General features: G+C 47.3%; 2 protein-coding genes and 1 long non-coding RNA gene across 3 annotated transcripts; 1 reads left to right on the top strand and 2 right to left on the bottom strand.

Moving 5' to 3' along the window:
- Positions 1-25: 25 nt before the first annotated feature.
- Positions 26-19,250, bottom strand: LOC142882861 (bile salt export pump-like). Its single transcript, XM_076017567.1, has 26 exons — positions 19,176-19,250; positions 19,042-19,093; positions 18,648-18,943; positions 18,458-18,545; positions 16,441-16,574; positions 16,192-16,363; positions 15,094-15,218; positions 14,833-15,007; positions 14,225-14,338; positions 14,028-14,138; positions 13,825-13,950; positions 13,208-13,411; positions 12,955-13,125; positions 10,868-11,069; positions 10,699-10,768; positions 9,896-10,010; positions 9,527-9,703; positions 8,402-8,506; positions 7,636-7,797; positions 6,748-6,951; positions 5,962-6,203; positions 5,534-5,690; positions 4,861-5,058; positions 3,521-3,727; positions 1,405-1,551; positions 26-1,031 (listed from the first exon to the last, which is right to left on the bottom strand). Exons 1-26 carry the CDS (start codon positions 19,199-19,201, stop codon positions 831-833), a joined length of 3,981 nt encoding a protein of 1,326 aa, XP_075873682.1. The 5' UTR covers positions 19,202-19,250; the 3' UTR covers positions 26-830.
- On the top strand, positions 19,103-21,437 carry LOC142882864 (uncharacterized). The gene is made up of 2 exons (XR_012925979.1): positions 19,103-19,208; positions 21,257-21,437. It is a non-coding gene; the product is annotated as an uncharacterized LOC142882864 (long non-coding RNA).
- Positions 21,438-24,735: 3,298 nt separating this feature from the next.
- On the bottom strand, positions 24,736-26,951 carry LOC142882862 (retinol dehydrogenase 16-like). The gene is made up of 4 exons (XM_076017568.1): positions 26,578-26,951; positions 25,903-26,161; positions 25,360-25,523; positions 24,736-25,228 (listed from the first exon to the last, which is right to left on the bottom strand). The coding sequence occupies exons 1-4, from the start codon at positions 26,888-26,890 to the stop codon at positions 24,990-24,992; spliced, it is 975 nt and encodes a 324-aa protein (XP_075873683.1). The 5' UTR covers positions 26,891-26,951; the 3' UTR covers positions 24,736-24,989.
- Between the last annotated feature and the right edge of the window lie 797 nt (positions 26,952-27,748).

Below are 27,748 nucleotides of genomic sequence, written 5' to 3'. Positions count from 1 at the left end.
AGCGGGCGCACAGCATGTGGAGACCTGGACGCAGTGGGGAAGTGTCCAGAAGCACTGCGTGGAGCGCAGCAGTAGCTCGGCCGTTCATAATGAAGCAGCCGTCGGTGGCTAATGAGTCGCGTTTGGCAAAACAACTGCATTGCCTGTTGTTGAAATAAGAAAGCAGTGTACTATTTGTCTCTGGAGTGAAGGTTTGTGAATCAAAGCTTGTCTAGAGTGGTGTGGAGCTCCTCGCTCGTCAATTACAATAGTTGATGCATTGTGTCCAAACTATTAAAAAAAAAAAAAAAAAAAAAAAAAAGCATTAGTATAATAAAACATTATTTTTGCTTTTTAGCATTTAGTTTTTTCTCTCTTTTTTTTTAGGCATAAGTAACAAATAATATTTCCATTTGGATTGAGTGTCCACCCGTGAGGATTCTTTTGTATTGCTGTCGGTGGAGGACACGGATATGGTAAATAGCATCTCAGAGTTTGTTGACGTCGGTGATTGATGTCGGCGACGCTGTAGTTAAGTGGATTATGACCGAGGGTCCTTGAAGGTTCCCTGTGTTGGGGCTGTGCACAAACAGATTATGACGAATGGTCCTGTGGGCTCTCCGTGTCGATGTTGTTAACCTAATTAGGATTAATGTAAGAGGTGCGACCCTGAGGAACAAGGGGCCAACGTAGAGAACATGGCTCCACTCCCTCCCACAGGACGGGCCGAGGATCCCTGACAGGAACTCCAGCCCGGAATAAACACCCAATGAACAACGGCCAATCACCACACTTCCCCCTCGCCTTCCCGCCCCGTCTTGCCAGTTGGCTACCATTCTTCCTGGGCTCGGTTAGCTGATGGGCGCCCCGGTGGTCACCAGCTTGTAGTACGCCCCGTTCAAGGCCATGAGCTGGTCGTGCGTTCCCTTCTCCATCACGTAGCCTCTCGACATGACGGCGATGATGTCCGAGTTCTGGATGGTGGACAGGCGGTGGGCGATGACGATGCAGGTGCGGCCCTCTCGGGCTTTGTCCAGCGCGTCCTGGACCGTCTGGCGGACGAGGAAAAAAACAAACAGACGTCAGTGTCGGGCACGCTCAGGCAGGAGCCACGGGAGGCCCTCACAATTATCGCAATTTGGTAGTCCGGGCTTGATCGCCATCATCAAAACGCTCGAGCGGATCAGACCCGCGCACGACATCCATCTCGAAGTAGCGAGGGGCGCTCTGAACTGTGAGCCGCCACCGCTGATAATAATAGAGATGATGAATGATAATGACGGGTAAGGGTAATGATAATTGAACGCCCGCTCTTCGCGCCTGGAGAATCTGAAGCAGCCGCCTGATGAAGCGAGCGGACTCGGCAAGTTGGTGACTGCTTTTCTTTCTTTCTTTTTTTCTTCTTTTTTTTTTAATGAAGCCCACCTTCTCGCTCTCCGTGTCCAGGGCAGAAGTGGCCTCATCCAGGAGGAGGATCTTGGGGTCTCGGATGATGGCCCGGGCGATGGCGATGCGCTGCTTCTGGCCGCGGGACAACTGGGAGCCCTGGGCGCCGACGTTTGTGTCGTATTTCTGCAGCAGGAGAGGATTTAAAAGACCGAAACGTCACGGTAAGTCAAAGCCCAACCCCCTGTTCGGACAGTCCTGACATGCCTGGAAGCCTCAACCTCTTTACCTGAGTGGGGTTGTGAGAAAACAAGGCAGGCGTTTTAAAACTACTCTGTAGATACTTCATGTGTGAGATTTGTGACCTCATTAATGTCTTCAGTATATATTGGTGTTTGTAAGTATCAATAAGCAAAAGCTGCCAGGACGTGCATAAGCAATATTTAAAAAATACATATATATATTAATATAATATTAATATATAGTCATAGGATTGGCCTGTTTTATGGAACACAGGCGTTCAATCACAACCAACACTGAGTTTCACAGCAACCAAAACGGACAACATTGCCCCTTGTGTTCAAATGAGCATAAATCACTCAACAACTCCACAACTTTCATGAGGCTCCTGTTGTGATTGACGCCCACAATGGACAAACTGGGCCGAGGCCTCGTCCCCGTATGTAGTTCTGAGAGCCTCTCAACACGTTGTGACGTGATCTCATGTGTCGTCCCGCTGCGCACGAAGGCTACGATCCCTGCATCCCGACTCATGCTAAAAGCCTTGCTCGGAAGGTCAACATTGGCAACTCATCTGCTACTGGCTGCGACGTGAGCAAATGCAAGCCGAGACAGAGGTGACTCCAGGCTGAGCTTACTGATGACTTGTTTGTACAGTAGTGTATGTATGCGGACGGGCCAGACAGAAGAAAAAGAAGAACAAGAGACTTTGTTTGAGTTAAATAAATACATTTTAAAAAGCACAGACGTGTGTGCGGCCATGAAACCCAAGAAAATCCAAAGCCGGGCGAGAGCCCATCTATCGCCGCTGAGCACTGTGTCTTATATTTTGCTCAGACAGCGTGTCTGAAGCAGCTGGCAGACGCACTGAATATTTTATGTCTCTCTCCGCTGTCACTGCGGAGACAGCGAGTCCTCACAGTTTCCCGGCTAAAGGTGCCCTCAGCGGGAACTTGGATTGACATTCAGGACGCCCACTCTGTCCTTTGTACACAGCAGCCTGTCCGCCCCGTGCGACCTCCAGTGCTGCAAATTACAAGGTACCGTATTGAAAATGTTATAGTGGTCTAATTATTTCCATTTCAAAAACTTTATCAAAGTAATTTAACTGATTACATTTGACTACATTTTGATTTCACCTGTTGAGACCTGACAGTGTTAAGCTTTCATTCATTCATCTTCTATACCCGCTTATTCCTATTAAGGGTCACGGGGGTCTGCTGGAGCCCCTCCCAGCTGTCTTAGGGTGAAGGCAGGGTGACACCCTGGACAAGTGGCCAGTTCATCGCAGGGCCACATAGAAACAGACAACCATTCACACTCACATGCACACCTACGGACAATTTAGAGTGTTCAGTTGACCTCACATGTGTGTGTGAGAGAGTGTGGGAGGAAGCCGGAGAACCCGGAGAGAACCCACGCAGACACAGGGGAGAACATGCAAACTCCACACAGAAAGGTCCCAGGTCCGGGCCCCCGGAATCGAACCCACGACCTTCTTGCTGTGAGGCGGCAGCGCTAACCACTGCTGTTAAGCTTTCAGCAGTACTCAGAACAGAGAGAGAGACAACTCAAATGGAAGGCCATAGGTAGAGGACGCTGTAATTCTGAACCAATCACAAGCATCAGAATAGCATCAAACTTTGGTCTTTGGAAGGAAACAGGAAAGGACAGCGCTGGTGTCGAGCCAGAAGTGAAATGATTAAACATAAAGTCCAGCCTTTTTTTTTTTTTGTTGATGTAATTAAAATTGTAATCACGAGTAATTCCGCAAGCAACTGTAATTCAATTAACCTTGTTGTCTTGTATTGTAACTGATCACTATTGCCTTTATTTCGTAATTTACTTTCTCAACGACGTTACGTGTTACTCATTACGCACGCACACACAGGTGCGCCAGCCGCTCCGTCCTTACCGCCGGGAGCGCCATGACAAAGTCGTGGAGCTGCGCCTTCCTGGCGGCGGCGACCACCTCGTCCATGCTGATGTCCCGCATGTTGTCGCCGTACTTGATGTTGTCGGCGATGCTGCAGTCGAACAGCACGGGCTCCTGGGACACGATACCGATCTTGGAGCGCAGGAAGGAGACGTTGACGCCGCTGGATTCGCGGCCGTCGATCATCTGCGGGGGGGGGGGGGGGACATTGATTTTGCTTTTCATTTTTCTTTTTCTTTTTCTTCTGTTTGCCGCCCAATGAGCCATCACATCTCCATCCCTCGTTTAATTTCTCCACAGACACGCGAGGAGGTGACCGCGTTCACTTCAAATCGCGGAGAGAGAACGGAGACCGCGCTTTTGCAAACCGCTTCCAGCTCAATTAAGGCCATCGGAATCTTGGCAGGGAATTCCCTGGCACCGAGGCAAGGGACCATCTTGAGTCCACCCTCCCTTCCCTCCTTATTTTTTTTTTTTTTAAATAAAGTGCAAAGTCAGCACAGATGTCCGATTGATGTATGGAGGGAAGCCATTTAAAAGTCAGATGTGCTTCAATCATCTTCTGCGGCTTAATGTGCAGGGATCTCGCTCTGACTTTGACAGATTTCAGACATTACTTTGTCCAGCGAGGCCGCCTGAGACTGCGGAGCACAAATCTGACTTATTTCCTCCTTGTTGAATTGGAGATCTGACGTTTATTAAAGGTCACACCTCGGACCTCCTGATTCCACAAATTCTTCTCTCCTGTTCACAGTTCACTCTTTCGCCTTCTGGCAGGCATATGTAGCCGACCCGGTCACATTATGAGTGATCTGGTGATTTTTTTTGTTCTTGTGGCTGACCTTGGTAATTCACCTTGGCCATGTCCCAGTTGACAATGATTCAGCTCAGATATCGACCTTCTCCTCTTTGGTTGCTAGCGACCGTAGTGTTTTCATTGGCATTTAACACGTTGTGTGAAAACCCAAGCAAATCTTTTTGACAAATTTCGACGAGTGGGAAACACTCATCGCTGGAAATCAGCCCTCTGTGATGTCACTGAGGGCAGTGAGTAATAGCCCTCTTGGGTTAATGACAGTGGCCCCAATTCCCCGTTGGGATCATAGATCATCTGGCACCTGCCCTTTTGTCTTTTACATCCTTCACATTTTTGCAGTAAGCTAAACTGCATTTTAGCAGGAGGCTGCACACAGAAGGCTATGAGGTTTCCGGGTGATTAATTGGGCGAGGAGTGTGAAGAATAAAGATCTGAAAACAGGCGTAATGCCACAGCTTCAGCAGCCTGCATTAAATAGCACGAGCAGCTCTGACTTCCTCACCACTCTGCCGTGATCGGGGTCGTAGAACCTCTCCAGCAGCTGCACGCTGGTGCTCTTCCCGCAGCCGCTGCTGCCCACGAAGGCCAGCGTCTGGCCGGGCTTCACCGACACGTTCAGCCCGTTCAGCACCTGGATGTCGGGCCTGGTGGGGTAGGTGAACTTGCAGTCAATGAAGTCGAGGTTCCCTTGGAAGTTATCCTGGAAACACAGTGGCACGGGGGGGGGTTGTCAAACGAAGGTCAGTCCGGGATGGCTTGTGCCTTATGTTGTGTGTTTATCTTATCAGAGCGGGGTTGTTGCCTTTAAAGGGGTCGCCACAGCCAATTGATTAGCATGTTTAGCTTGGCAACGGTTTTCACATCGGACACCCTTCCTGGAACTAGGGGAGCGCCCCCTTCAGGCTGCATTTTTGGGCACCCTCCCAATCTCTTGCTTATCTTACCATCACATAAATGCACTAAAAGATTTTTCATATGAATAATACAAAGCATGCGCATAATTGAAAATTCTGTGATAACTATTGCTTTAGTCCTATCCATCTAAAATGAATGAGCTCAGCAGTCAAGGAATGATAAATCAAACTTCCCCCTCCTGAACCCCACCCGTCGGACGCGTCGTCGTATCTCAAGCGCGACGTTTCGCACCGCTCGTTGCATATCAACGCGCCCCCTACCCATTTGTCTCCCTTTTGGCTGTAGACGCTGATCTGGGGCAGGCGGTCCAGCAGCTGGAAGAAGCGCGCGGCGGAGATCTTGGCCTTGGCGTAGTCGGGCGTGTAGGAGGAAGCCCTGCCGAGGGCCGTGCCGCTGGTGACGATGGCGGAGATGACCCTGCGGGAGGAACACGTGTCAGGTGACTTATCTGCCTGCCGCATCCCTTCTGGGATAAATCACTGCTGCAAAGAGAGTTTCTCTCTCGTACAATCAGTCATATTTTGATGGCCGCCAAGAAATATCACAGGGGAAAGGATTCTGGGATTAATCTCCTTGTAGTCATTTTTTTATTAACCGAACTAAAAACACGCCTTTGCCATCAGTTCAATTCAGGGACTTCAGTAAAGTCAGAAGTCAAAAGTTTTCAAAAAGACTTCTGAGGGCTCACCGGAACACCAAGCTGAAGTGGAGGCCTTCCTGCCGCACCAGGTAGCCTCCGAACCTGTAGGAGGCGGAGTTGGTCAGGAAGACGATGCACTGTGCGAAGCCGTAGCACGCGCCGTACACGTTGGCCTTTTTCAGGGCGGCCCTGTACGGAGCGTCCAGCTGGGCCTGGTACATGTCCACAAAGTTCCTCTCCTTGCCCAGGCCCGCGATGGTACGGATGTTGTTCAGCGCCTCGCTAGAAATCTGCAAACACATCCCCCAATATCAAAAGAAATTCCAACCACCAAAAAAAAAATATAAATCATTAAATCATAGCGAGTCACTTCTGTCTTTTAGGGAAAATTAACCTGCGCTGGAAAGTGTCTGCACCGCTAACATTGTAGCGGGATAGCATGATGGATCCAGAATAAAGGAAAGGTCTGCATGCATTGGCTTTTTAAATTCCTCTTCTGAATGTGAATATTGCTGAAATGCTCGCAGTGCTGGCCCAGGGGCTTTGTTGCAGGTGTCTTTCACCACCGTTGCCTCATTTATAACACCTTTGGTCGCAGCAGGAGTTGAATGTGACCTGTTCTAGCTACATTCTTAACTGTCTAAAACCCCGTAAAGTGCCATCTGGCGGCAGAGCTTCTCTCCGCTGATTCTGTCCGTCACCACATAACTCCCCCCTACTCTGCCTGGAAGGCTATTAAAGCAAAACTTTGGTGTCTTTGGAATGGCTTTGAATCGATCAATTGGAAGCTTCGCTTTGGTTGTAGTTTGTTTGTATGTCACGTGGGCGCCTGACCCGTCCGGCCGTTTCCATGGCCGCCTTGTCCTCTTTGGCAAAGCCCGTCAGCATCTTGGCCTGGAAGCCCCCCGACAGGGCGAGGAAGGGCAGGAAGCAGAGGATGAGCAGCGTGAGCTTCCAGCTGAAGTAGAAGGACATGAGGACGGCCACGCCGATGTTGGTCAGCGAGTTGACGATCATGCCGATCTGCGAGCCCGTGGCCTTCGGAGGAGAGAGAGATGAGTTTCAAAAAAAATGACCACGAATGAACACGTTGTTTTCTGCGCACTTCCTTCTATTTTTTATTCGAATAACACATCATGTGAGGCCTGGGTGAAAACTTGAAATCTGGAAATGTCAACGGATTTCGATAACTTAATATAAACTTAATAAATAGAATTATGCCAGGATTGCAGGGGTGGAATTGGTTTTTGATTGAAGTCAATCTATCCTTTTGTCGACCCCTACTTTTTCGGTCTTGATGTTTTTTTTGGCTCTGGTTCTGGTTCTGCTGCCTCAATTGGGTCTGTGTATCTGGCTGGAATACACTCACTGTTGCTGCCCAAGGCTGATGACCCCTGACTAAAGATGATTAACTTGTGTAAATGACCTCAATTCATCAGCACTTTCAGTCTGCAGATATTGCATTCAACAAGCAACATACTGCGCAGACTTGCTCTCCTCTATATCCTTCACAGTACCCCCCCCCCCCCCCCCCCCCAAAAAAAAAAAGTAGTCTAAATTGCTTTTCAGAAGACGTCTCTATCAGAAGTGCGGGACCAAAGCAATTAATTTGGAGAATTTCAAGGTATTTGATTTAAGTCCTGAAGGGTTGTTCCTAAACAATTTGCAGTGGAATTTAGTCGGCCGAATCGTGATCAGCGCCGGCCTCCCCGAGAGTCTCACCCCTTGGACTTGCGAGGCGTCGGTGGCCAGGCGCGTGGTCAGGGCACCGGGGCTGTTCCTGTGGTCGTCAAACCAGCCGATCTCCATGCCCAGCATGGCCTGGAAGCCGAGGCGGCGCAGCCTGCGGGTCAGCAGCTCACCGGACTTGGAGAAGGCGTAGCCCTGTCGGCCCGAAAGAGACATTCATCAGCATGACCACCCTTCCATGAAGCCTCACAACATTATTAGAGGTCCAGTGTGTAGAATTTGGCCTGATTTACAATTTTTATATTGATAAAAACTTAATATGCTGCCCATAAAAGCATTAAGAAAGTCTATACTCACAGTACAACAAAAGTAATTTGGTTTTCCTACCCATAGAACAGTTCATATTAATATATAAGAATATACACAGAGCAAGAGTTTTGCTTGCAGTTCTCTGCCATCTTGCACCATCATATTTCTAAGGAAACCTGGTGTGGACATTGTAGTTCACTGGCAAGCTCAGGAGAGGGAGGGTGAGCGCAGTGATCTAAAATGTAGCCAATTGATGATGCTCACTATGACCCACTTTAATTTAAGTAAGAACGAGTTGGGTTGGAGGCATTATCCGTCATCCCTCCCACGACTCAATTACGGGACAACGCCTCAGCAGGACGTGGGAGGGAATCTTTTTCATCCTCACAATGTATTCGTTTGGCAGAAGAAAGGAGGTCCCCCGTGACTTCCCCCCCTCCCCGTATCCTTGAACACCAGCAGGGGGTGCAGTCATTCTCGTCCCCCCTACCTGCAGCATCTGGGTGAAGAAGGAGACCACGCCGACCATGACAAAGAACAGGCACACGCTGTCGATCTCCCTCCTCTGGACGTCGGGGTCTGTTATGGAGAAGGTCTGCAGGGGAAAAAAAGAAAACACACCGCCCGCCGTGAGTGGAGTGTTAGCGCAGTGCCGGGCGCTTATTAATTACAGCCTGGCGGGACGGAAGGGAAGACGAACACAAAGCCGCACTGCAACCTTGATTCCGGTTATTACGACATTAATGCAGAACTTTCAAAGTAATTCCGAAGACAGAGAAACTTCACCTTCAAAAAGTCAAAGTCTCTGTTGATCAGTTCCCATTATTTTACATTTGTGTTCACGTCTTATTTTATACAGTTATTGTCTGATGAGCTACGCTGCTGTTTTGCTATTTGGCTCAATTTAAACGTAACCACCCGGCAGTGTCAACATTCAGGCCTTTTCATGCCTCCTTCCTCTTCAAGACAATTGTTTTTTCAGTCGTAACACTTGTAGCCTCACTTAGAGGTCCCACATTTTGCCCATTTTAAAATTTTTTATTTTTCATCCAGGACTGCGGTAGAGCACTTTGTACAGTCAATTGTCCAAAACCTCTAGAAAACAGCACATTTAACCCTCTGTTAACAAAAAAAAGACTCTTTTTATTCATCCTGCTTAAACACAAGGCTGTTCTTTTAGCTTCTGCATAAACGAGGAGGCCACGTAGGAAATTTCAAGAGGGCAGGACCAACATTTGGCGATGGGTTTTCCGGCTAGCCCCGGGCCCTTTGTGACACCACAAAGTGTAATTCCCAGAACTGGATCAAGCAAAGGACAAAAAAGAGATGGACCTTTCTCATTGCTGGAGAGATTGTTTGTATATGTGTTATAAATATAATACAGGACCTTGTAACCATCGCTAAATTCTTTTAAGATCTAAGGCGATGGTGGCATCTTATAGCAAATGATTACCGAGCAGCCAAATGACCCGGTTCTTGCGCTGCCTCTTTCCTGGTTTCTATGCTGGTACCAGTGGGGCGGCGCCACCTCTGTCTTTTTTTTTTTTAAATCTCAGCCCTAGAGGCTTCAGTGCTTTTAAACCTATCCAGATCTCTGCCAGCACATGTAGCTCACCGCCAGGATCTGACTGAAGAGCAGAGAGTAGACGGGGTTGACCCCCCCATTAACAGCCGCGCCAAAGGATCCAAAAAGCATGTAGGGCCACTCGGGGGCATTGTACTTCAGGATCCTGGCCACTGGAGCAGGCTCGACAGATTCTTCCTCCTCCTCCTCCTCCTCGGGGACGGCGTCCTGGCCATTCACACAGGAAAGCACACACATCAGTGGGCACGCGTGTGTGGTTAAAAAGCTTTTAGCTGCGCGCACCGCAGTGGCAGGGACAAAAAAAAATCGAGCACATTAGCGTCGGAGCGTTCCTAACAAGCCCCACTTTAGCCGCCCACATGTTAAAATGTATGCAAACACTCCCACGCCCGCACGCACCTTGTCCGCCTTTGACACAGCGTAGGCTCTGGGGCCGAGCTCGCCCACTATAGGGACCGAGGACTCTGGGATCAGATTGGACAGCTGGGATCGGGACCGCTGGCGAATAGAGGCTCTTAAAGAAGAAAGAATTAAAAAAAAAGGCATTTTTATTTTAAAGTCCACCCCATAAGCACTTCAGAACCATGCATATTCTATAGACACAATTAAGGAAAAAAAGCCTGGCGAGCACTCACTTGGTCCTTAGCTCTGACTTTGGCCTTTTCATAAATGATAATTTTCGCGGGAAAATGTTTTGACATTGTCAGGCTAAAACTTTACCCTTAGTAATGCTGTCAAAGGTCACATGCTGTGTCTATATTCACATTTTTATATTTTCATTTTTCATCCCATCGCAGGTGCAGCCAATCTGGTAAAGATTTAGACCTCTGTCAGCTGCATCAAAAAAACTCCTCCCGGCGTTTAGCTTCCCGCTAACATCGACGTACCTTTCGTACGTCTAATAGGAGACGATAACGAAGCAGCTGCAAGGCGGTCTTAGAGGGATGTCTTTTTTGGGGGGCATCTGTGCACTTTGTGACGTCACAAAGGGCAGACTTCCTGGATTTTTGAAGATTGGAGCAAAGGTAAAGAAATAAATGCTCAGGAAGTTCATTGATACATAAGGGGCACGTGTGATTGTTAGAAAACAATCTTAAAAATGTACTGCTCATTTTGTGCACACAACAAAGTGCAAGTGGCTGTGGTCGTCTTTTGAGTACACAAAGTTGCTTGTTTCGACACATGCTGCGTTTGTGCACTACCTCAGGCTAGCGCGGTAGCTGCCCGCCCTGGAAAGCTTCTCCGGCTTCTCTCTGTCTTCCTTGCTGGCCACTAATCCAGGAGATACAATTAAAAGATAGACCAGTTAGAGCAATGAAGGTCCGGCAGCACCAACAGCATCCCGCCTTCGCCCCTAAAAGGTGGACGCACTTTCCCGGGCCTTCTCGTTCAGGGCCTTGTCTCCCTGGCTCTGCAGCGTGACCAGGGTGAAGTAGACGCCCTTCCGCTCCAGCAGCTCATTGTGCTTGCCCCGCTCCACCGCCCGCCCGTGCTCGAAGCCCACGATGACGTCTGCGTTTTTTATCGTGGAGAGCCGGTGGGCGATGGAAATGGTGGTGCGACCCATGCGGACCTGCAGCAAAAAGCACAGTACACGTGTGTGTGTGTGTGTGTTCGTGTATGTTCGTGTGTGTGTGTGTGTGAGAGAGCTAGAGATTTACTGATGGTAGGTAACTTCCTAATAGTTAGAAGTTTTAATGTTAATCCCTGCTTCATAATGTCCCATTCGATGTCAAGATGAAATTGTGTAAACTCACGCAGCATTGCATTTATCCATTCGTTAATAATTCATTAATGCTAGTGGTTATTGTGAACGTAGCTCTCAAAGCAGCACACCTCTTTTAAACATTACTCAGTGGGCTGTAGAGCACTTTAGTGTGATTTTCATTGCATCGGCGTCGGTTATTATAGATGCACAGTGAGCGATTTAATATTGATTGGCTCCCAATCCCCCACCATAACAATTACAATAGTGGTTAGAATCAATCATTGCATAAAAATACAACTGAGGCACTGCAATGCATAGCATTTCCTGTTTTAATTTGGGATCCCAGAACAGTTATGCACGTCGATTGTCGAACTGTGTGAGATTTAAGAGCTACAGTGAACGGTGCACAGCCTGGCACGTAGATTGTTGATTTGTTCGGACAAATACTTTGTTTACGACAAGACATTGTCAAACAACAATGTGATGTCATAAGAATTTAGTTGGTGTAGTACAGTAGTCCCTAAGGTGGCCATGAACGGATTTTACTGTTGCTGTTGTTGCCAAGAACCAAGAGACACGCAGCAGTCACCTACGCACCAGAATGCTTGTTTTAGCCGTGGAAGAACATTAACGGAAATGTGTGTGTCACTGGTGATTATTTGCCAAAACGGATCAGTCTCTGGGCGGCATTTTTCACGTAATGGGGTGCGCAAATCTTCAGGATTTGCAAACAAAATCCTGGACAAAGGAGCCGCATTTGTAACTACCATGCGCTGGCAACTAGCTTGAGCGAGCGCTAACCGGCGCAGAAGAGATCACTTGCTCAATTTCTGCAGTGCCAGTAGATGGAATTGTAAACACTGTTGAATTCCACTAAGTAAATGTTTCTCAGACATAGTCCCTCGACGTGTGCAGACGGCTCTCAGATTTATGAATACAGCTGCGTCGGAGAGAAAATAATACAAGTTTGCAATATAAAGAGATGACGAGGCTCATTTTCAGGTTTTAAATCGCTTACAGCCTATATCGAGCTTTAGCGCCGCAGTCTCGGTCTCTGTTTGAGGATGATTTCAATGGGAAAGAACCGTATTATGTGTAGCCCACGGTAAAGGAATGAAATGAGGGCTAGGGGGGCTCCCAACACAATAGAACACCTCTCGCCATCCATCCTTTGACTCTAGGGGATTTTTTTTTATGAACGATAATATCACCCTCCAAGGGATAGACCCTCTGGTTTATGAGGCCGGTGCTCTCATGCAGCTATTTTCTGTAATGTAAAACATTACAGTCTACACTGTTGTGAATCTAAATTAGACCGAACACAAAGGGGCTTCGTCTCATGCATTTTGTTCATTTTAGGCAACTCCTGGCAGGGTAAAGGCTTGTAAATTTGAATTATGATTATTATTTTCGTCCATTATAAAAGTGTAATGGAGTAAAGTTTGTCCATATTATTTCTGTTTCTTAAATATGATTAATTTTGAGAAACATCCATTGTGTCCACGGTCTTTGTTACATTTTGCCAGTAAATTGGCTCTTGTGCGTGTGTGTGTGTGTGTGTGTGTGTGTGTGTGTGTGTGTGTGTGTGTGTGTGTGGGTGGGTTGCTGCCACGTGATTGGCTGTTTTGTGATTGTCGGGTTTTTGTCTCAGATTCTGATCAATCCAAGGGTGCAGGGTCGTCATGCGGAATCTGTTGATGTTGGTGGAGGATGGGGCTGATTTGCCACTTGTGCAACTCGTCAGACTTACTTTGTCGAGGGCCTCCTGGACCACAGCCTCGCTCTCATTGTCGAGAGCCGAGGTGGCCATGTCCAGCAGCAGGATTCGAGGGTTCCTGACCAGCGCTCGAGCGATGGCGATGCGCTGCTTCTGCCCGCCGCTCATCTGACCTCCGCCCTCCCCCACGAGCGTTTCGAATTTCTGCCAGGTTTTGGTATCGACGATGAAAGTTAGCAAAAACAAAAACTACATGCATCTGTGTTTTTTGTGGCCGCATCCAGACCTGCGGCAGGTCCATGATGAAGTTGTAGGCGTTGGCCTCCTTGGTGGCATTGACGATGTCGTCCATGGTGACGCCCGGTCGCCCGTAGCGGATGTTCTCCGCAATGGTGGTGGCAAACAGCACAGGCTCCTGCTCCACTATACCGATGAGCGAGCGCAGCCATTGGATGTGCAGCCCTCTGATGTCATGACCATCCAGCGTCACCTGAGACAGAGAAGAAAAGGGATTTATTTGTCATTGGACTGATTGATGATGCTATCAGAGTACTTTGCAGCCATAATGGGTTCTTCTTTGCAGCGTTGCGAGCTACAAATGACCCGACTGTTATTCTTCTGCGTAACCTTCATCAAGGCATATGAGGCTACTTCTCTCTTCGGGTCTAAAATGGAAGGAAATAAGGTGTAGAAAGGCCTTTAATTCCAGTAAAAGTGAAAAATGAGGCAGTTAGACCTGCTGGCTGAATAATGGAACAGATTATCGTGTACTCCTATGACCCCCAGGGGATGGCTATTTTTGAAATGACTTGTAAAAAGCAAAAGGGGGAGAAGGACGGCGGTGGGCGTCATGGTGCGTCAAGGGAATTATTCATCTGAGGAAGTGACAAGAGTCAGGCCTACCATCCCCTCTTTGGGGTCGTAGAAGCGCTGGATCAGCTGAACTGCGGTGCTCTTCCCTGCTCCGCTGGGGCCCACAAAGGCTGTGGTCTCCCCCGACTTCACCGCCACACTCAGCTGGTCCAGGATCTGCAGGGAAATTGGGTGACGCCCGTCCGCACAACCTGCCCCTTAATTGTGTGATGAACGTTAAAGCACGGACAAACCTTGACTTCAGGCCTGGAGGGGTAGTGGAAGGTCACGTTGTGAAACTCAATGTCCCCTTTGACCCTGTCCAGCTTGTACCCAGCCTCAGAGAGACAATCGATCTCGGGCTCCTGGGGGCGACAGGATTGAGACGATGATGGTCAGCAAAACGGTTTGGCTGCGACGGTCCAGAGTCCCGCAAAGGTGGTTCCCTCACCCTGTCGATTGTCTCAAAGATGATGGTGGCTGCGCCACGGCCCGCGGCAAACGCCTCCAGGCAGGGTGAGGCCTGCCCCAAGTTCATGGCTGCTATCAAAACGCCAAAGAAGACCTGGAGGAAAAGAGGAAAAATGTTTAACAAGCTGTTAAAGTACAACATTAAAATGAAACTGTAAACGTGGGAATGTCTGCTTTCTCATGTGTCTCATATCATAGTCGATTTCTTTGCTCAATATTTCAACCCTAACCCTGGTGGAGAAGCTCTCCATGTTTAATTATCCCCAATAAAAGTTTCATATATCCCCAGAAAACATCTTTAGCCCCTTATGTTTATAGCTTCATAAAAATAAAAACTCTGTCCACCCCGGTTGGATTGATGTGTACTTGGGCCACCCATATGTCAGACAGAAACTGACAGTCATCGGATGGTCTCAGAAGGAAAAAGTAGCACCTGGCTGCCCTGTGAGGTCACTATCAGCAGACATCACAAAGGGCTCAAGCCAAAACAAGTAAAGGTCAGATTTTTCTCTCTTCTTGGGAATTGATTGACAGGCGAGACATGCACGATGTCCAAAAGGGTAAATGTTAAACACTGGAGTGTGGCACCTGCAGCAGAGTTCCCGGCGTGTACTCCTCTGTGTCGACCACCAGGGTGGAGCCGTACCAGAAGGCCAGACCGTAGCACAGGAAGATGATCAGCCACATGTATCCGGTGAAAAAGCCCATGATCAGACCTTTTCTGATCCCCCAGTACTGTGCCGAGGTCAGGTTCCTGTCGTACCTGAAGAAGATGAAGAGAAGGGGGAGGAGCTACACACGGTTGCAGGAATGAATCGGAGTTTTCTGTGAACTGCGGCAGGCTTTTACCTGTCCACCTCCTTCTTCTCCCCTCCAAAAGCGGCCACGGTACGGATAGAAGATAGCACTTCGTCCGCTACGGCTCCAGCTTTGGCGTAGGCCTGCAGCTCCATGCCCGTCAGCTTGGACACAAACTGCAGGAGGCGGAGGTCACGAGACAGGTCAAATGGGGAGAGATTCGGCGCTGAAGTCAAGAGTTAGTCAGGGAGACAAAGCTAAAGTTAGTGATGGCCTTCTGAGTTCTAGCGCAAAAAAAGGGGGGAAAGTTTGTCAGAGCGCAACAAACCTACAGCCAAGGAACCAGACACAAGTGGTCAGGCCGCGACATCCAACACTGGCTGTCCGTGTTTTGGTTTAAACGCCGCAGCATTGTGGCACCAATGCTTCATGCATTGCTGCGTTTTAATTCTGCGCCTCACCGCACATGAAAACTGTGTCCAAGACCAATCGGGTATCAACTGGCTTGGTGCATTTCATTGAGAGCACATTGCTCCGTCGCAGACTGTCTGAAAGACATGACACGAGGTGGCGGGGAACACTTTTCACCCCGGATGAATATCACTGTCAAATGCAGGAGCTTCGGTTTCCTGTGGCTTCGTTGGCATGAGGAAGCCACAGCCAGGATACAGGAGGCTCATCTTTTTTTCCGATGCAAGGCGTTGCCGCCTGCAGTGTCGCACGCCGTTAATTTCCCCTCCCGTCCGAGACTTGGTGTTTTTTTCTGCTTGGGTCTTGTCACTCAAAGCAACCGACCGTACTATTTCCCTATTTTTATTTACAAGTTTCACAAAAAAGTTTTCTCTCTGCAAAAAAGGTCATTAGAAATTATGAGAAATTATTAGTTATTAAAAATTTCAAAAAGGTGACAATTTTTGGTTGGACGTATCTAGGCAGGAAGCAACGGCGTCAATTTCCGATTTGGTTTTGTGACTTGCTTAAGTCGACCGATGCCACCAATCGATGAGGTTGCCCTAGTCTTGCTTGCTTGTGGCTGACATTGCTTCTAGCACAACCCAAGTAACCCAAGTGAAAAACGAAAATTCCAGCACTTTTTACTCCTAATATTTTGTACTGCCTTTCTTAGCGTAAACACGAGTCCAGTCTTACCAAAGCCATGAGACCGGCTCCTACACCAATCAGCGGGCTCGCCGCCACGATGACGAGCGTCAGCTTCCAGCCTTTAACAAAGCCGATACAGAAGCCGCACACGAAGGTGGTGAAGCGCTGCAGGAAAATGGCCACTTGGTCGGCGATGGCGTCGTTGATTTTGTTGATGTCGCTGTAGAAACAGACGTCAAGTTACGACCGCTCTGTCGGCTCAGAGGTCAGAGGTCGGTGGTCGGCAGTCGCTCTTACTCTGACATGCGGGTGTTGAGCTCCCCCACCGAGGTGCAGTCGAACCAGCCGATCTCCATCCTCATCACTTTGCTGAAGTACATCTTCCTGATGAGCTGGATCTGCCTGGCGGCCGCCGTCACCCACATGGAGATCTGTCAATTTGTGCAGAGACACTCTCAGGGAGTCTGACATAAATCAGTTCAACCGCATAGTGGCGAATATGCCAACCCTATGGATTTTGACCCACGCTGCAGATGAAAAGCAAACACGTCTGTGTTTCATTTACACTTTTTCAATTTGACTTGGAACAGCTTCCTTAAAAGAACAGAAAGTCTCGCCTGACTTCCTGTCCCGCGCTCTGCCATTTGTCCCCCGTGTGAGACATTGAAACATCAGTTGCTGGGAAAGCTCACCGCAAAGATAAGTCAATGCCTGTTTGCACTTTGTGTGACTTCAGCTATTGGCAGACAAATTGCAATCAGGCTGGTTTGGACCAGCTTTACATAATAATAATAAAAAAAATATATAAAAAAAAAAAGCAAGAACTACCGCGGGAAGGTTGGAGTTCAGATTGTATATCACTTTTCCTTCCAAGTGAGTTATCTGTCTAACAGCTAAGGGTGTCTTAGCCCACAGCAATATATTACCTGTGTGTCTTCGCTGACCTCAAGAGACAAAGTAGAGAGGTTCACACTGGTGACACTATCCCAATGCAATGCAGTCATTTCTATCCCAACTCTGCCGGTGTGCAGTCAACCGTGCCAACTCGAGGCAAATCTGTGCAGGGACTAGTAACTTGTGGACCTTGAACTGTCTCAGTCCATTTCAGGTAGGGAGGCTTTCCTTTTCCGAGTCAATGTTATTTGCTTCCTTGTTTCTCCCTTCAGGTGTTTATTTTTTCACATTATTCATGTCTATTGCCGGCAAGCTCTTGAGACTGGGGGGGGGGGGGGCGCTATCAGCAATTTGGCGCACCTGATGAGAGAAACGCTCGACATGTAACAGTGAGTTCTCCCTCTTGTCTAACCGCCTTTATCTTCTGAGCCCACCGTCCAGACCTCCCAGCAGCTCCTCAGCACCACACGCTGGCAGCACGGTTTCATTTGTCAGCCCAGTGCGCACACAGTGCACTTTGGGTTTTTTTAGTCTTTCAGGTCATGCTGTGTACCGGTCGTTGATTGGTGTGTATTTTAATGGGTCGCTCAGTGGAGGGTATTAAAAAAAAAACAAGCCGCATGCATCACCACTGTGCACATCTATGTTGCCAGACGTGATGTTGTTGCAGCAATGTGCCCGCCGCTGCTTTACAAGTGGAGCCACGCTCTCTATGGAAATGCAGTAGATGCTCATTACTACAGAGTGAAAACAAGTTGTTTATTTTGTCTGCCTTTATACGGCCGAAAAGACAGAGGCATAAAAATGTTGTGGTTGAATAGCCACCTTACGAGCTGTGATACTGGGCCATAATTGATTCCTTTTTACTTGAAAGTGCCAAGGGTTCGCTGCCACGCTCCATTAAATCCGGATTGTAGAAAGTGCGCGGACGGCTGGAGGATGATTACTGCCGCTAATTTTACATTATAGGAGAACTGACGCTGAGGTGAATTGCAAGCCTCAGGGTTCCTCCAATGATCACGGAAAACCTGAGAAAGGTCATGGAATTCTCAAAGACTGTTTTCCAGATCTGGAAAAACCATGGAATTTTGTAAAATCACTGAAGGTTTTGGAAAAGTCATGAAATTTGTTCATGTCCCGTACGAACTCGCCAAATTTGTTTCCAACAGTGCTGCGGCTCACACAAATATCGTCTCTTTTTAATGTTTTAAAGGTCCAGTGAGTCCAATTTTGCCTGATTTATGATTTCAATGTCATAGAAGTTTCATGCAAAGTCACAGAAAAGTTTTGACATTTTGTCAGAGAAAGTGCAAGGGGACCCTAAAACCTAAAGAACCTGCCGAACTGACCACCTCCTGTCTGTGAGCTCTGTGTTGTATATGAGGGTACAGGGGGAGGGTAAAATGTAAATGCATCCAACCTGAAAGTATCCAAGCAGGAAAACAGCGCCTGCGATTCCAACATAATAGAAGGCGAATTGAGTCATCTCGTGTTCGATGTCGAGAATCCTGCAACGGAGCACAGACAGCAGCACCCACTTGATGAATGTGGCGACGGCGGGGGGAGGGGGGAAAAAAGCACTTCCTCACCCAGCCACCGCCAAAGCTCACCCGCACGCCCTGCTCTTGAGCGGGAAGATCATCTCCCACGTGGAGTTGTTCATGATGCCCAAGCCGGACTGGTTCTGGGTCAGGCCCTCTGTGTAGTTGTGCTTCCAGCGGATGGTGTTGTTGACGCACTCCTTGCGATCGTCGCGCAGCTCGTTCAGCTCGATGTCGTACTCGATGAAGGTGTCGGTGAGCAGGCCGAACACCAGCAGCATGAGCGGCTGCGCCGAGCCGTGCAGCACAGCGCAGAAGCTCCCCGACACCATCATGATCACATCCTTGCACGAGGCGAAGCGGAACTGAATGGCGGAAGAGACGCAAAATGGCGCTTAGAGACGGCACGACTGAGACGCCGCTTGCGAGGGGATAAAAATGTTTGTTTGTTTGTTTGTTTTACCAGCTGGAAGAAGCCAACTCGGATGGCCGGCTGCTCTGCCTTTCCTTGACCTCTGTTGGGAGAGAGAAGGCCAGATTATGTGAGCAGAAGGGACGAGGGTCACGCGGTGTCCTGCTCTGCACTCATGTACTTACTTCTCCTTGTCCTTGGAGGCCGACATTGACCTTGTGGGTGGGGGAAGAGCAGCAGAGAACAGTGTGAGCCTCAGAGTGGAAATGCTGGGTTTGAATGCAGCAAGGATTGAATCTGTGTATCACGACTCCTCTGTTCACATGGTGTCCAATTTTCTGACGATATTGCTTTACTAGTTTTGTAACAATGCTAAAAGTAGCAATTAAGCAGTGGCCAATGGGCAATATGGTGTTGTTTGCGATAATTCAATCACGACGATACACTCCCGTTGATGACGTATATGAGTGAGCAACACATTTTAGCATACGTTTAGCATAGATGTAGTTTAGTAGCTCTTTATTTTTCAGCAATTTTTGTGAATGTTGGTACCTTGAAAACCGCAAAATAATTCAATTCTATAACCATAATTTCAATTTATTTGTCACTTTTATCGTTTTTTTTGTTACACATTCCACATCACCCATAATTAGCAAACACTCTTGACACATTAAAATTTTTATTAGAGCCATTATTCCTATCATTTTTTCTCAAAATAGTTACATTTTATTTACTGTCACTTTTATCGTTATCACAATCTATGACAAATTTTATGTTGATTTTTTTTTTTCCCCCACGTCACCCGTCTCTTATTAGCAAACACGCTGGCTTAGCGTCGCAGCACAGTAAAATGTAAATCAAAACCATTATTATGAGGCCCTGGATCCAAGTCATTTATTATTATTACTCAAACTAATTTTGTTTGATTTATTCTCACGTTTATCATCCTTGCGATATATGCCAAAATTATCATTGTTATTTATTCATCAATCGATTTTTTTTGGATTCCACAGCACCCGTCCCTAATTAGCAAACGCCATGGTTCTGCGTTTCATCCGTGTCCATCTGTTGCGCGCCTCTCCTCCGTTTAGGACCTCAGTCTCTCACCCTGTAAATATTTTTGTTCCCTCGTCGCCGCGTTGTCCCACGCCAAACATATCGAGCGAACACACAACCACCGCCACCTGCACGCGCAACATGGCCCGAGGTCATCGAGCACTACGTGGGTGGTCGTCTTTTTAAGCTTTCGCAAAAAAAAACGAAATAAAAAATTGTCGAGCGATGCTGCGGCCGAGTTCCTCCTGAGATGCTTCAGTAGAAATAATTCATCCTGCCTTTTCATAATTCAGCCGTAGCCCATAGCTGCACTTTACACCCACAGATGTGAAAACACAGAAAGATATTAAAAAGCCCTCCATCAGACTGCCAGTCTTGGGTCACACTCATGCATCACCAGTCTTATCACCTTACTTATTTTTTTTATTTTAGTGTTTTAATTTTATTTAATTTTTTTCTGTATCTCGGTGATGAAAATCTCTCAGTGTTGCACTAGACAGCTTCCGACACATCAAGTCTTTAGGGGGAAATGCAAAGCACTTGCAGAGCGATGGGAAGTGGAATGAACTATACTGTTGAGCCGTGTCTTTTCACGCCAGTAGTTCTTTGCGCTCAGATCGCTCACACAGACATGGTTGCAAAAAATTTGCCGTGGAGTGGAGAAGAAAATGGTTAAGTTGCTTTTTTTAAAAAAAAAAAAAAAAAAAGAAAAAGAAATCTACAGTCTTAAATGTGCAGGCATCTCATATTTGGGGGGAATTGCAAAATGAGAAAAGCAGATGCCACTGCGAGATTTCACCACAATAAGCATAGAAAAAAAACAGACATTTAAACAGAATCACTTCTGTTGTTTCTTCACTCTAATTCAGAACTACAGAACTTTTTTCAAAGCTTTATTGTTGTTGTTGACAGACTCGGGATGTGATATTGTTCCACTATCCATCCATCCATACATCCATCACACCAAGTTGCGTACCAATACATTACTCACAACTTAAAACGTTTGATTTCATATGTAGTAGTAGGAACTTACATGTAGGAGCCGCCTGTTTCTGCAATAGAGGAAAAAAAAAATTTAAATTCACCTCAGCGCCAGGTCAAGTTCTACTTAAATTCAAAGTGAACGTGCAGGGGGGGAGAAAAGTGTATAGTGAGTGACTCAATCATCTCGGGGCACATGTGATGAACACGAGCATCCCCCGAGATGGAGCCTAGCGCACCGTTACCTTCATCCGAAAACTCGTAGCTCTGGTTCTCGTGGCCCAGTTTTTTGATGCTTTGCAGTCTCACCGATCCGGTCGGCATGGTGACTCATCTGGGGATGGCGAAGAAGGAGAAGGACGATCAAAATGAAAGCGCATTATAAAAAAAAACAAAAACAAAAACAAAAAGACGCGTCAAAATGGAATGCGTCCCGACAGCTTTCCCGACCAATTTTCCATCTCCAGCTAAAACAAACAAAGGCCTTCTGATATTTATCGCTTTGAAATTAAAGAAGAAAATAAAAAAAAACAGACTCACCCAAAAGTTTCTTTCCCAGGTAAAAAAAAAAAATTCTCTCTCTCTGTCCTTAAATAAATCCGCTCCTGGGCTGTAAGTGACTCCAGGCTCCTGTATCCTCACACGCGCTTGTCGTTCTCCTGCCACAGGTGGAGCGCAGCTGCTCGGTCGTGGCACGCGGGAGCGGGAGGACTCACTGTTACAGGACTTCACATGTGCGCTTGTGCGTGCGGCCGCTTCACGTGCTCTTATTGAACACATCGGGGTCTTTGGCTGGAGCTCAGGGTCAGAGTGCTTTGTTTGAGGGTAAGTGTCCTGTCGGTTCATGGTGCGGGGGAAAAGGCCGCTGACCCCCGCTGGGCAAACATTTCCCTGCTAACGCATTCTTGCGACGCAAAAGTCAAACTCTTCGTCCGCCAAGAATTGTTTTTGCGAGTGTTATGTTATGTGGGGCTGAGACACTTCACACCGCCCCCGGGGGCTTGAAGTGACCCCCACCCAACCCTCAAACTTGTGTGCGAATGCAGGGATTAATGGGATTTTAAGCAAAGTGCAGCGGCTCAAGTCAACAATTCCTCAATTGCTTTTTGATAGCGTTCTCAGCGCTGCCCTTTTTAATTGGGGGTGGGGGGGAGGGCACGACAGCTTCAGTGGAGCGATTGCTCAGCTTAATTATTCATTTCCAGGACAGATCTCTCACCTCTGCGTAGGAAGTTTTATATAAAAGGGAAACAGGGGGGGGGCAATTAGCTTCTTTTTTTTTTCATTTTTGATGCAAACAGCGAGTGCTCAAGCCACATTTCTGCTACAAGTCTTCACCAGATGAATTTGGCAGCGGCTGTGTTGACATTTGAACGTGTACGAGAGGTCATCAACCTCCTCAGACTCGGACTCACCACCACCTGCAGCTCCTTCACTTCCTGGGTCCCGAGTTTGTCCTCGCCCTTCCACAGAGTTGTTGCAAACACAGCCTGACGTGCCCAAAGCTAAGATGCCCTACTTTATATCTGATCGGCCCTCCCCACCCCTCCTCCCCCATCGATTCCCAGCTGATGCTCCCACTGTGTCACCCTGCTGCATGAAGACAACCGTCGGAACAATGGGCTGAGAATGGAGCAGTGGTGTGGCCAAATGTTGGGTTTTTTTGTTTTTGTTTTTCACTGGTTTCTTTGATTTTGTCCCATCAGACTCAGTCCAGCGTCTCCGTTTTCAATCTGTGTGACCCCGGCGGTGGGGCGCTAACGTGCACAGGGATAAGAATGGCAAACACGGCCTGCACACTTCCAAACGAAAACACACGAGGGCCCACTGGCGAGGGCGACCCGACGGTCACTGACCGCTGCCTTCACGCACAGTCAGGATCAGCCCAGAGGGCCGCAGCGCAAAGGTGTTGATGAACCTTTTAAGCTTGTGAAAGGTTAACGTTTTTGAAGAAGGATTTATCATTATTATTATAATTATTATAATTATTATAATTATTAGTAGTAGTAGTAGTAGTAGTAGTGTTAGCAGTATTATTATCACTAATGAAAATTACACATAACAGAAGGCTGTGAGAAAACCACGGGAGTGGAAATGGAATGTTTTCAACCCAGCCAACATTAAGCGTTTTTAGTTACATAAATAGCGTCTCAGCAGGAGGTGAAATTGCCTCTGCTCTGCTCTGCTCTGCTCTGCTCTGCTTGCGGTGTGATTTCTGATGCACCTGAAGCTTCCACACAGCGTGGCCTTTGCCCCTCCGAGGTTGGAATGTTTACATCTAGGAAATTGGTATTCCAGAAAGGTGTTCCAGTTGGTGTTGTCTTTTTTCGATAGGTTTTTATTTGTAGTGAGACTTATACAATTTCCTGTTGATTCTGTTTTCTCGTTTGCGCTGATGTTTGTATATCATTTGAGACATTGCAACATCTGTAATAGAATAGAATAGAATAGGCTTTACTGTCCTTGTACAGGGTACAACGAGATTAGAATTGCAACTCCCTTTGGTGCCAAGAAGCAAAAAACGGGCAAAAGGATCACGCAGGCTGTCCTGAAGTAATGACGGTTCTGACTTGACTGTAGTTCGTAGGGTTGGTTTTGTTGTAAGCATTTTACCAAAGAAGCCAAAAATCGGCTAGGGCCCCCCCCCCCCCCAAAAAAAGCAAACTGAAGCTACCCCATAGCTGTTGTTGCTGCTAGTGCTGCTGCCGGACTTGTCTAGTCACTTGCTACCAGCAACAAGCTTGTTGCTCAGTCATCCAGTCAATTTAATCACTGAAACCTAAAAGACCTGAGGCGCCAGAGGAAAGCAAGGCTTCCTCTGGAGTGCGTTCAGGATGGGATGAATTTCTAAATAGCGCTGCTGCCACCTTGTGGACAGAGAGTGGGTTTCAGGTGTGCCCGTTTGAGCCGACAGGTGTGACCTACAGTACACGTCACTGCATTCTAATGAGTGACGTGATTGCAGGAGCGTCAGGCTGCAGCGGGAGGAAAACGCAGAAAGAGACTCATAGAAACCACGATGATTTGAGATCATTTTATTGCTTTCCTTGCCTTAAAGAATAAAATTGCCTTGGAACAGCGCTTCAAATACACATTTGTGTCGATGCTGTATTGTTTGATTGAAGCTTGAAATAAGGTGTCGTGACCCTACATGACATTTCACGTCTACAATATGTGTAAAAGCGCAACTAAAATTGCTGCGTACGATTTGGCGCCATCTAGAGACAAGGGAGCATATTGCAAACACGCCTGCAGCCTAAAGGTAGCTTAAATGATCTGTCAGCTTTCCTAAAGCAGCCGTGATAACGAGGTGAAAATCATACAAGCTATGTTGCTTCTTCTTCGACTAAAGGAATCAGCTCTCATGGAGTGAAAAAAAATACTGATTATTAGCAATCAAAAGGCCCAACGGCTATTCATTCCGAGTGACTCTCGTGAAAAAATGCTGGCGGGAATTAGCAAAGAGAAAGAGAGTGAGAGAGAGAGAGAGAGAGAGAGAGAGAGAGAGAGAGAGAGGGAAAAAAAATAAAGAAAAGGGAAAACAGGGGCCATGGTCATTTACAACTTCCTTTGAATCCCATCATTTCTAACTGTTGCTTTCACTGTTCCCCAAACACTTCAGACAGTGCAAGTTGACTGAGTTGACTTGCTCAACTTGTGTGTGTTTGTACTGTCTTCTGCTGCTGACGGTAGGAGGAAGAGGAGGAAGAGCCCCTGCAGTCAAAGTAAATAGTTGAGGGCTTCAACAGCCACTTCGCATGGCCGCCTCTGTGAAGCAGCCGATGGAAGGGGTTGTTTACACACCCTCGTGTGATACAACGTGTGAAGGGTTTCAGAAGCGCCATTTTGTTTGCAGTTTGCTCTCCTGCCACGTGATGCTCTTTATTCGTTCATATTCACAAAGTATCTACTTCCGAGAGATATATGTGCTACACTTGGCCAAGTTGACAGGATATTTGGGTTCAGCGCTGCTGCTGCTGCTGCTGCTGCTGCTGCTGCCTGGCAATGGCAGCGTCTTCTTTCCAAATGTAATCCTGGACGCGGCTGGGCATGTACGACAGCGGCAGCCAGAACAACTTGGCGTCCCAGCCGGGAGAGTAGCGGGCGCGGGGCCGGACGGCGGCCACGGCGTGCTCCATGCAGCGGACCACGTCCATCGGGTCGCCCCCTTTGTAGCCGCGGTAGTCCGTTACGCTCGTGCCTAAGAAAACAAAGGCGGGAGAGAGAGAGAGAGAGAGAGAGAGAGAGAGAGAGAGAGAGAGAGAGAGGGAAATGACTCAAGAAAATGAACAACAGAAATGTGCGACGGTAGGACGACCGCCTTATACGTACTCTTTCGCAGGTATTCAGTCCCGTAGTCGTCCCTGACCTCCTGAGGCATTCTGTCCCAGAGCATCTTGGTGGTCTTGCTCATGATGGCGGGGTCGGTCAGGTTCGTGCGGAATAAGCCCGGCTCGATGCAGAGCACCTTCACACCAAAAGGCGCCATGCATAACCTAAGGGGGCATCGTTTGTCACACGGTCACACTGGCAATTCAATGAAAGCACATTTCCAGCAGTTTAAAAAAAGAAAGAAAAAACTATGGTTAGTCATAATTATGAGATAAAAAGTCAAAATGTTGAGATAAAAAGTTTCAATTATGAGATAAAAGGTCGAAATTATGACTTTTTACCTCATAATTTCGACATAATCGACTTAATTTTTATTTATTTTATTTTTGGCATAATTCCGACTTTCTTATCTCATAATTATGAATTACTATGGTGCTTTTTTTCTTTCCTTTTTTTTTTTAATGGCGGAAATGGGCTTCCATACAATTCACCTGATGGAGCAACGAGGAGCAGGAAAAGAAGAGTTTCAGCTCATAGCCTCACCTCAGGCTGTCGTTGAATCCCTCCACGCCGTACTTGGACACGGGGTATGGCCCTCCAATGGGGCTGACCCGTCCCAACACGCTGGCCACGTTCACCACCCGCCCCCTGGCCTTCTTGACCAGGGGCAGGACGCTGAGGGTCACGGCGATCACGCCGTTCAGGTTCACGTCCAGCACGGACTTGTAGTCGTCGGGGTTGAGCCAGTCGCACGGGGCGGAGGGGACGGAGGTGGCCGCGTTGTTCACCACGGCCCACAGCCCTGCCAGAGGAGACATGGGATGCAGCCCCGCCACTTTTAGGGAACGAGTTGTTGACGTTTGAAAACATTGAGGGGAGTTTAAATTTTTGCAGTTTCGTGACGACGTTTGGAAAACTTTGGTCGGATTTAGTTGAAATTTGTGACAGCGACCCGGCTACAGCTGCCTAAATTAGAAGCTGGCCCTCATTAATAACAACAGTATTTTTCACTTAATGAAGAGAATGATAGAAAGATTATCTCCATACTGGCAAATTATGCAATTATACATAATTGCCTTAGTCATATAATTGTATAATGTTAACAATTATGTGTCTGTAGAGGATTATAGCAGATCACATATGAATAGTGTGAATTCTCTTTTAGATCAAAAGATGAGGGGGGGATCGAAATTAGTCAGTTCAATTATACATGCTCACCACGTTCTCCCACTTTGGCCTTGATCAGGGCGGCCGCCTTCTCCACGCTGTCCTTGGAGCTGACGTCCAGGTGTATCGTCATCAGGTTGGAGGAGCAGGCCTTCTTCAGCTCCTCCTCGCCCTTCTCGGTGAAGCAGCCGGCGATCACCCTGAAGCCCTGCTTGTCCAGGTGGCGGGCCAGGAGGTTGCCGAAACCCGAGTCGCAGCCCGTCACGTACACGTACTTGCTGCCCTTGTCGGGGACCCTGGGCAGCTCCCTGACCCAGCGGTACAGGTAGTAGAAGAGCACCAGGCCCAGCAGGTACAGGAACATGGTTCCACAGGCTCTTCAGTGAGTGTCGCTCAAGCTCGCACTCTCTCTCTGCTGGAGTTGTTTTGAACCGGAGCGTGCGTCGCACTCTTGTAAAGCAACACCCATAGACCCAGGCAGCCATACAGGTGGATTAATTGCTTCTTTTGTCTGACTTTCACTAAAAATCTACTCAAGGTTTCAGGATGTTACTCTAATATCACAGCCTGAGGTATCAGAAAGGAGATAAACATTACCATTTTCTGCAATATGCCCTCATGACCATTTGAAGTCATTAAATCATTTCTTGGCCTTTTTAACTAACATAAACAAGGCTGACATGTTTTGATATTTGAAGTTCCCAATGGAACTAGTTTGGTGAATTTTTACTTGGAAAAAAAAAGTCTCAGAATTTTTATTATCATATAATTATATATGATAATATATATACATATATATATTTTTTATTATTTTTTTTATTATTATTATTATAATATTTACAAGTAATTATTTTTTTTACATTTTCTCTAGAAAACAGGTGAGAATATGTTTAAGGTGTAATTTGTTTTAGCAGTTATAATAGCTGCATTGGGACTGACCTGAACACATCTTAACGAAGACAATAGCCAATTTGAGTAATAACAATCATTCTGATATCTTGCAGGGCTCAAGCAACTCTTAAGCGTCCACGGAACATTGCTGCCATCTTGTGGGGAATCGAGTGCACTCATATTAAAGTCCTCCCAAAGAAGATACCGTCTACTCTGTACAGTATATCTATATACAGTGGGATGAAAAAGTTTGGGCACCCCTGATCATTTTCAAGATTTTGATTTCATAAATCATTGGTTGTTCCGATCAGCAATTTCCGTTAAATACTGT

The sequence above is a fragment of the Nelusetta ayraudi genome, unplaced genomic scaffold (genome assembly GCF_046127955.1).
Source record: "Nelusetta ayraudi isolate G7.1 ecotype Tasmania unplaced genomic scaffold, CSIRO-AGI_Nayr_v1 ptg000006l, whole genome shotgun sequence".
Lineage (NCBI taxonomy): Eukaryota > Metazoa > Chordata > Actinopteri > Tetraodontiformes > Monacanthidae > Nelusetta > Nelusetta ayraudi.
This window is presented reverse-complemented; position numbering and strand designations above follow the sequence as displayed.

What these genes read in the sequence shown, in the direction of transcription:
- LOC142882862 (XM_076017568.1), bottom strand. Translation starts at nt 26,890, where the DNA reads ATGTTCCTGTACCTGCTGGGCCTGGTGCTCTTCTACTACCTGTACCGC. An exon ending in GGATTCAACGACAGCCTGAG is followed by an intron (nt 25,524 to 25,902) that starts GTGAGGCTATGA and finishes ATGCCCCCTTAG; the next exon opens with GTTATGCATGGCGCCTTTTG. An exon ending in GACTGAATACCTGCGAAAGA is followed by an intron (nt 25,229 to 25,359) that starts GTACGTATAAGG and finishes TTGTTTTCTTAG; the next exon opens with GCACGAGCGTAACGGACTAC.
- LOC142882861 (XM_076017567.1), bottom strand. Translation starts at nt 19,201, where the DNA reads ATGTCGGCCTCCAAGGACAAGGAGAA. An exon ending in CTGTGTCAAAGGCGGACAAG is followed by an intron (nt 9,704 to 9,895) that starts GTGCGTGCGGGC and finishes GTGAATGGCCAG; the next exon opens with GACGCCGTCCCCGAGGAGGA. An exon ending in CCATGGAAACGGCCGGACGG is followed by an intron (nt 6,204 to 6,747) that starts GTCAGGCGCCCA and finishes ATGTGTTTGCAG; the next exon opens with ATTTCTAGCGAGGCGCTGAA.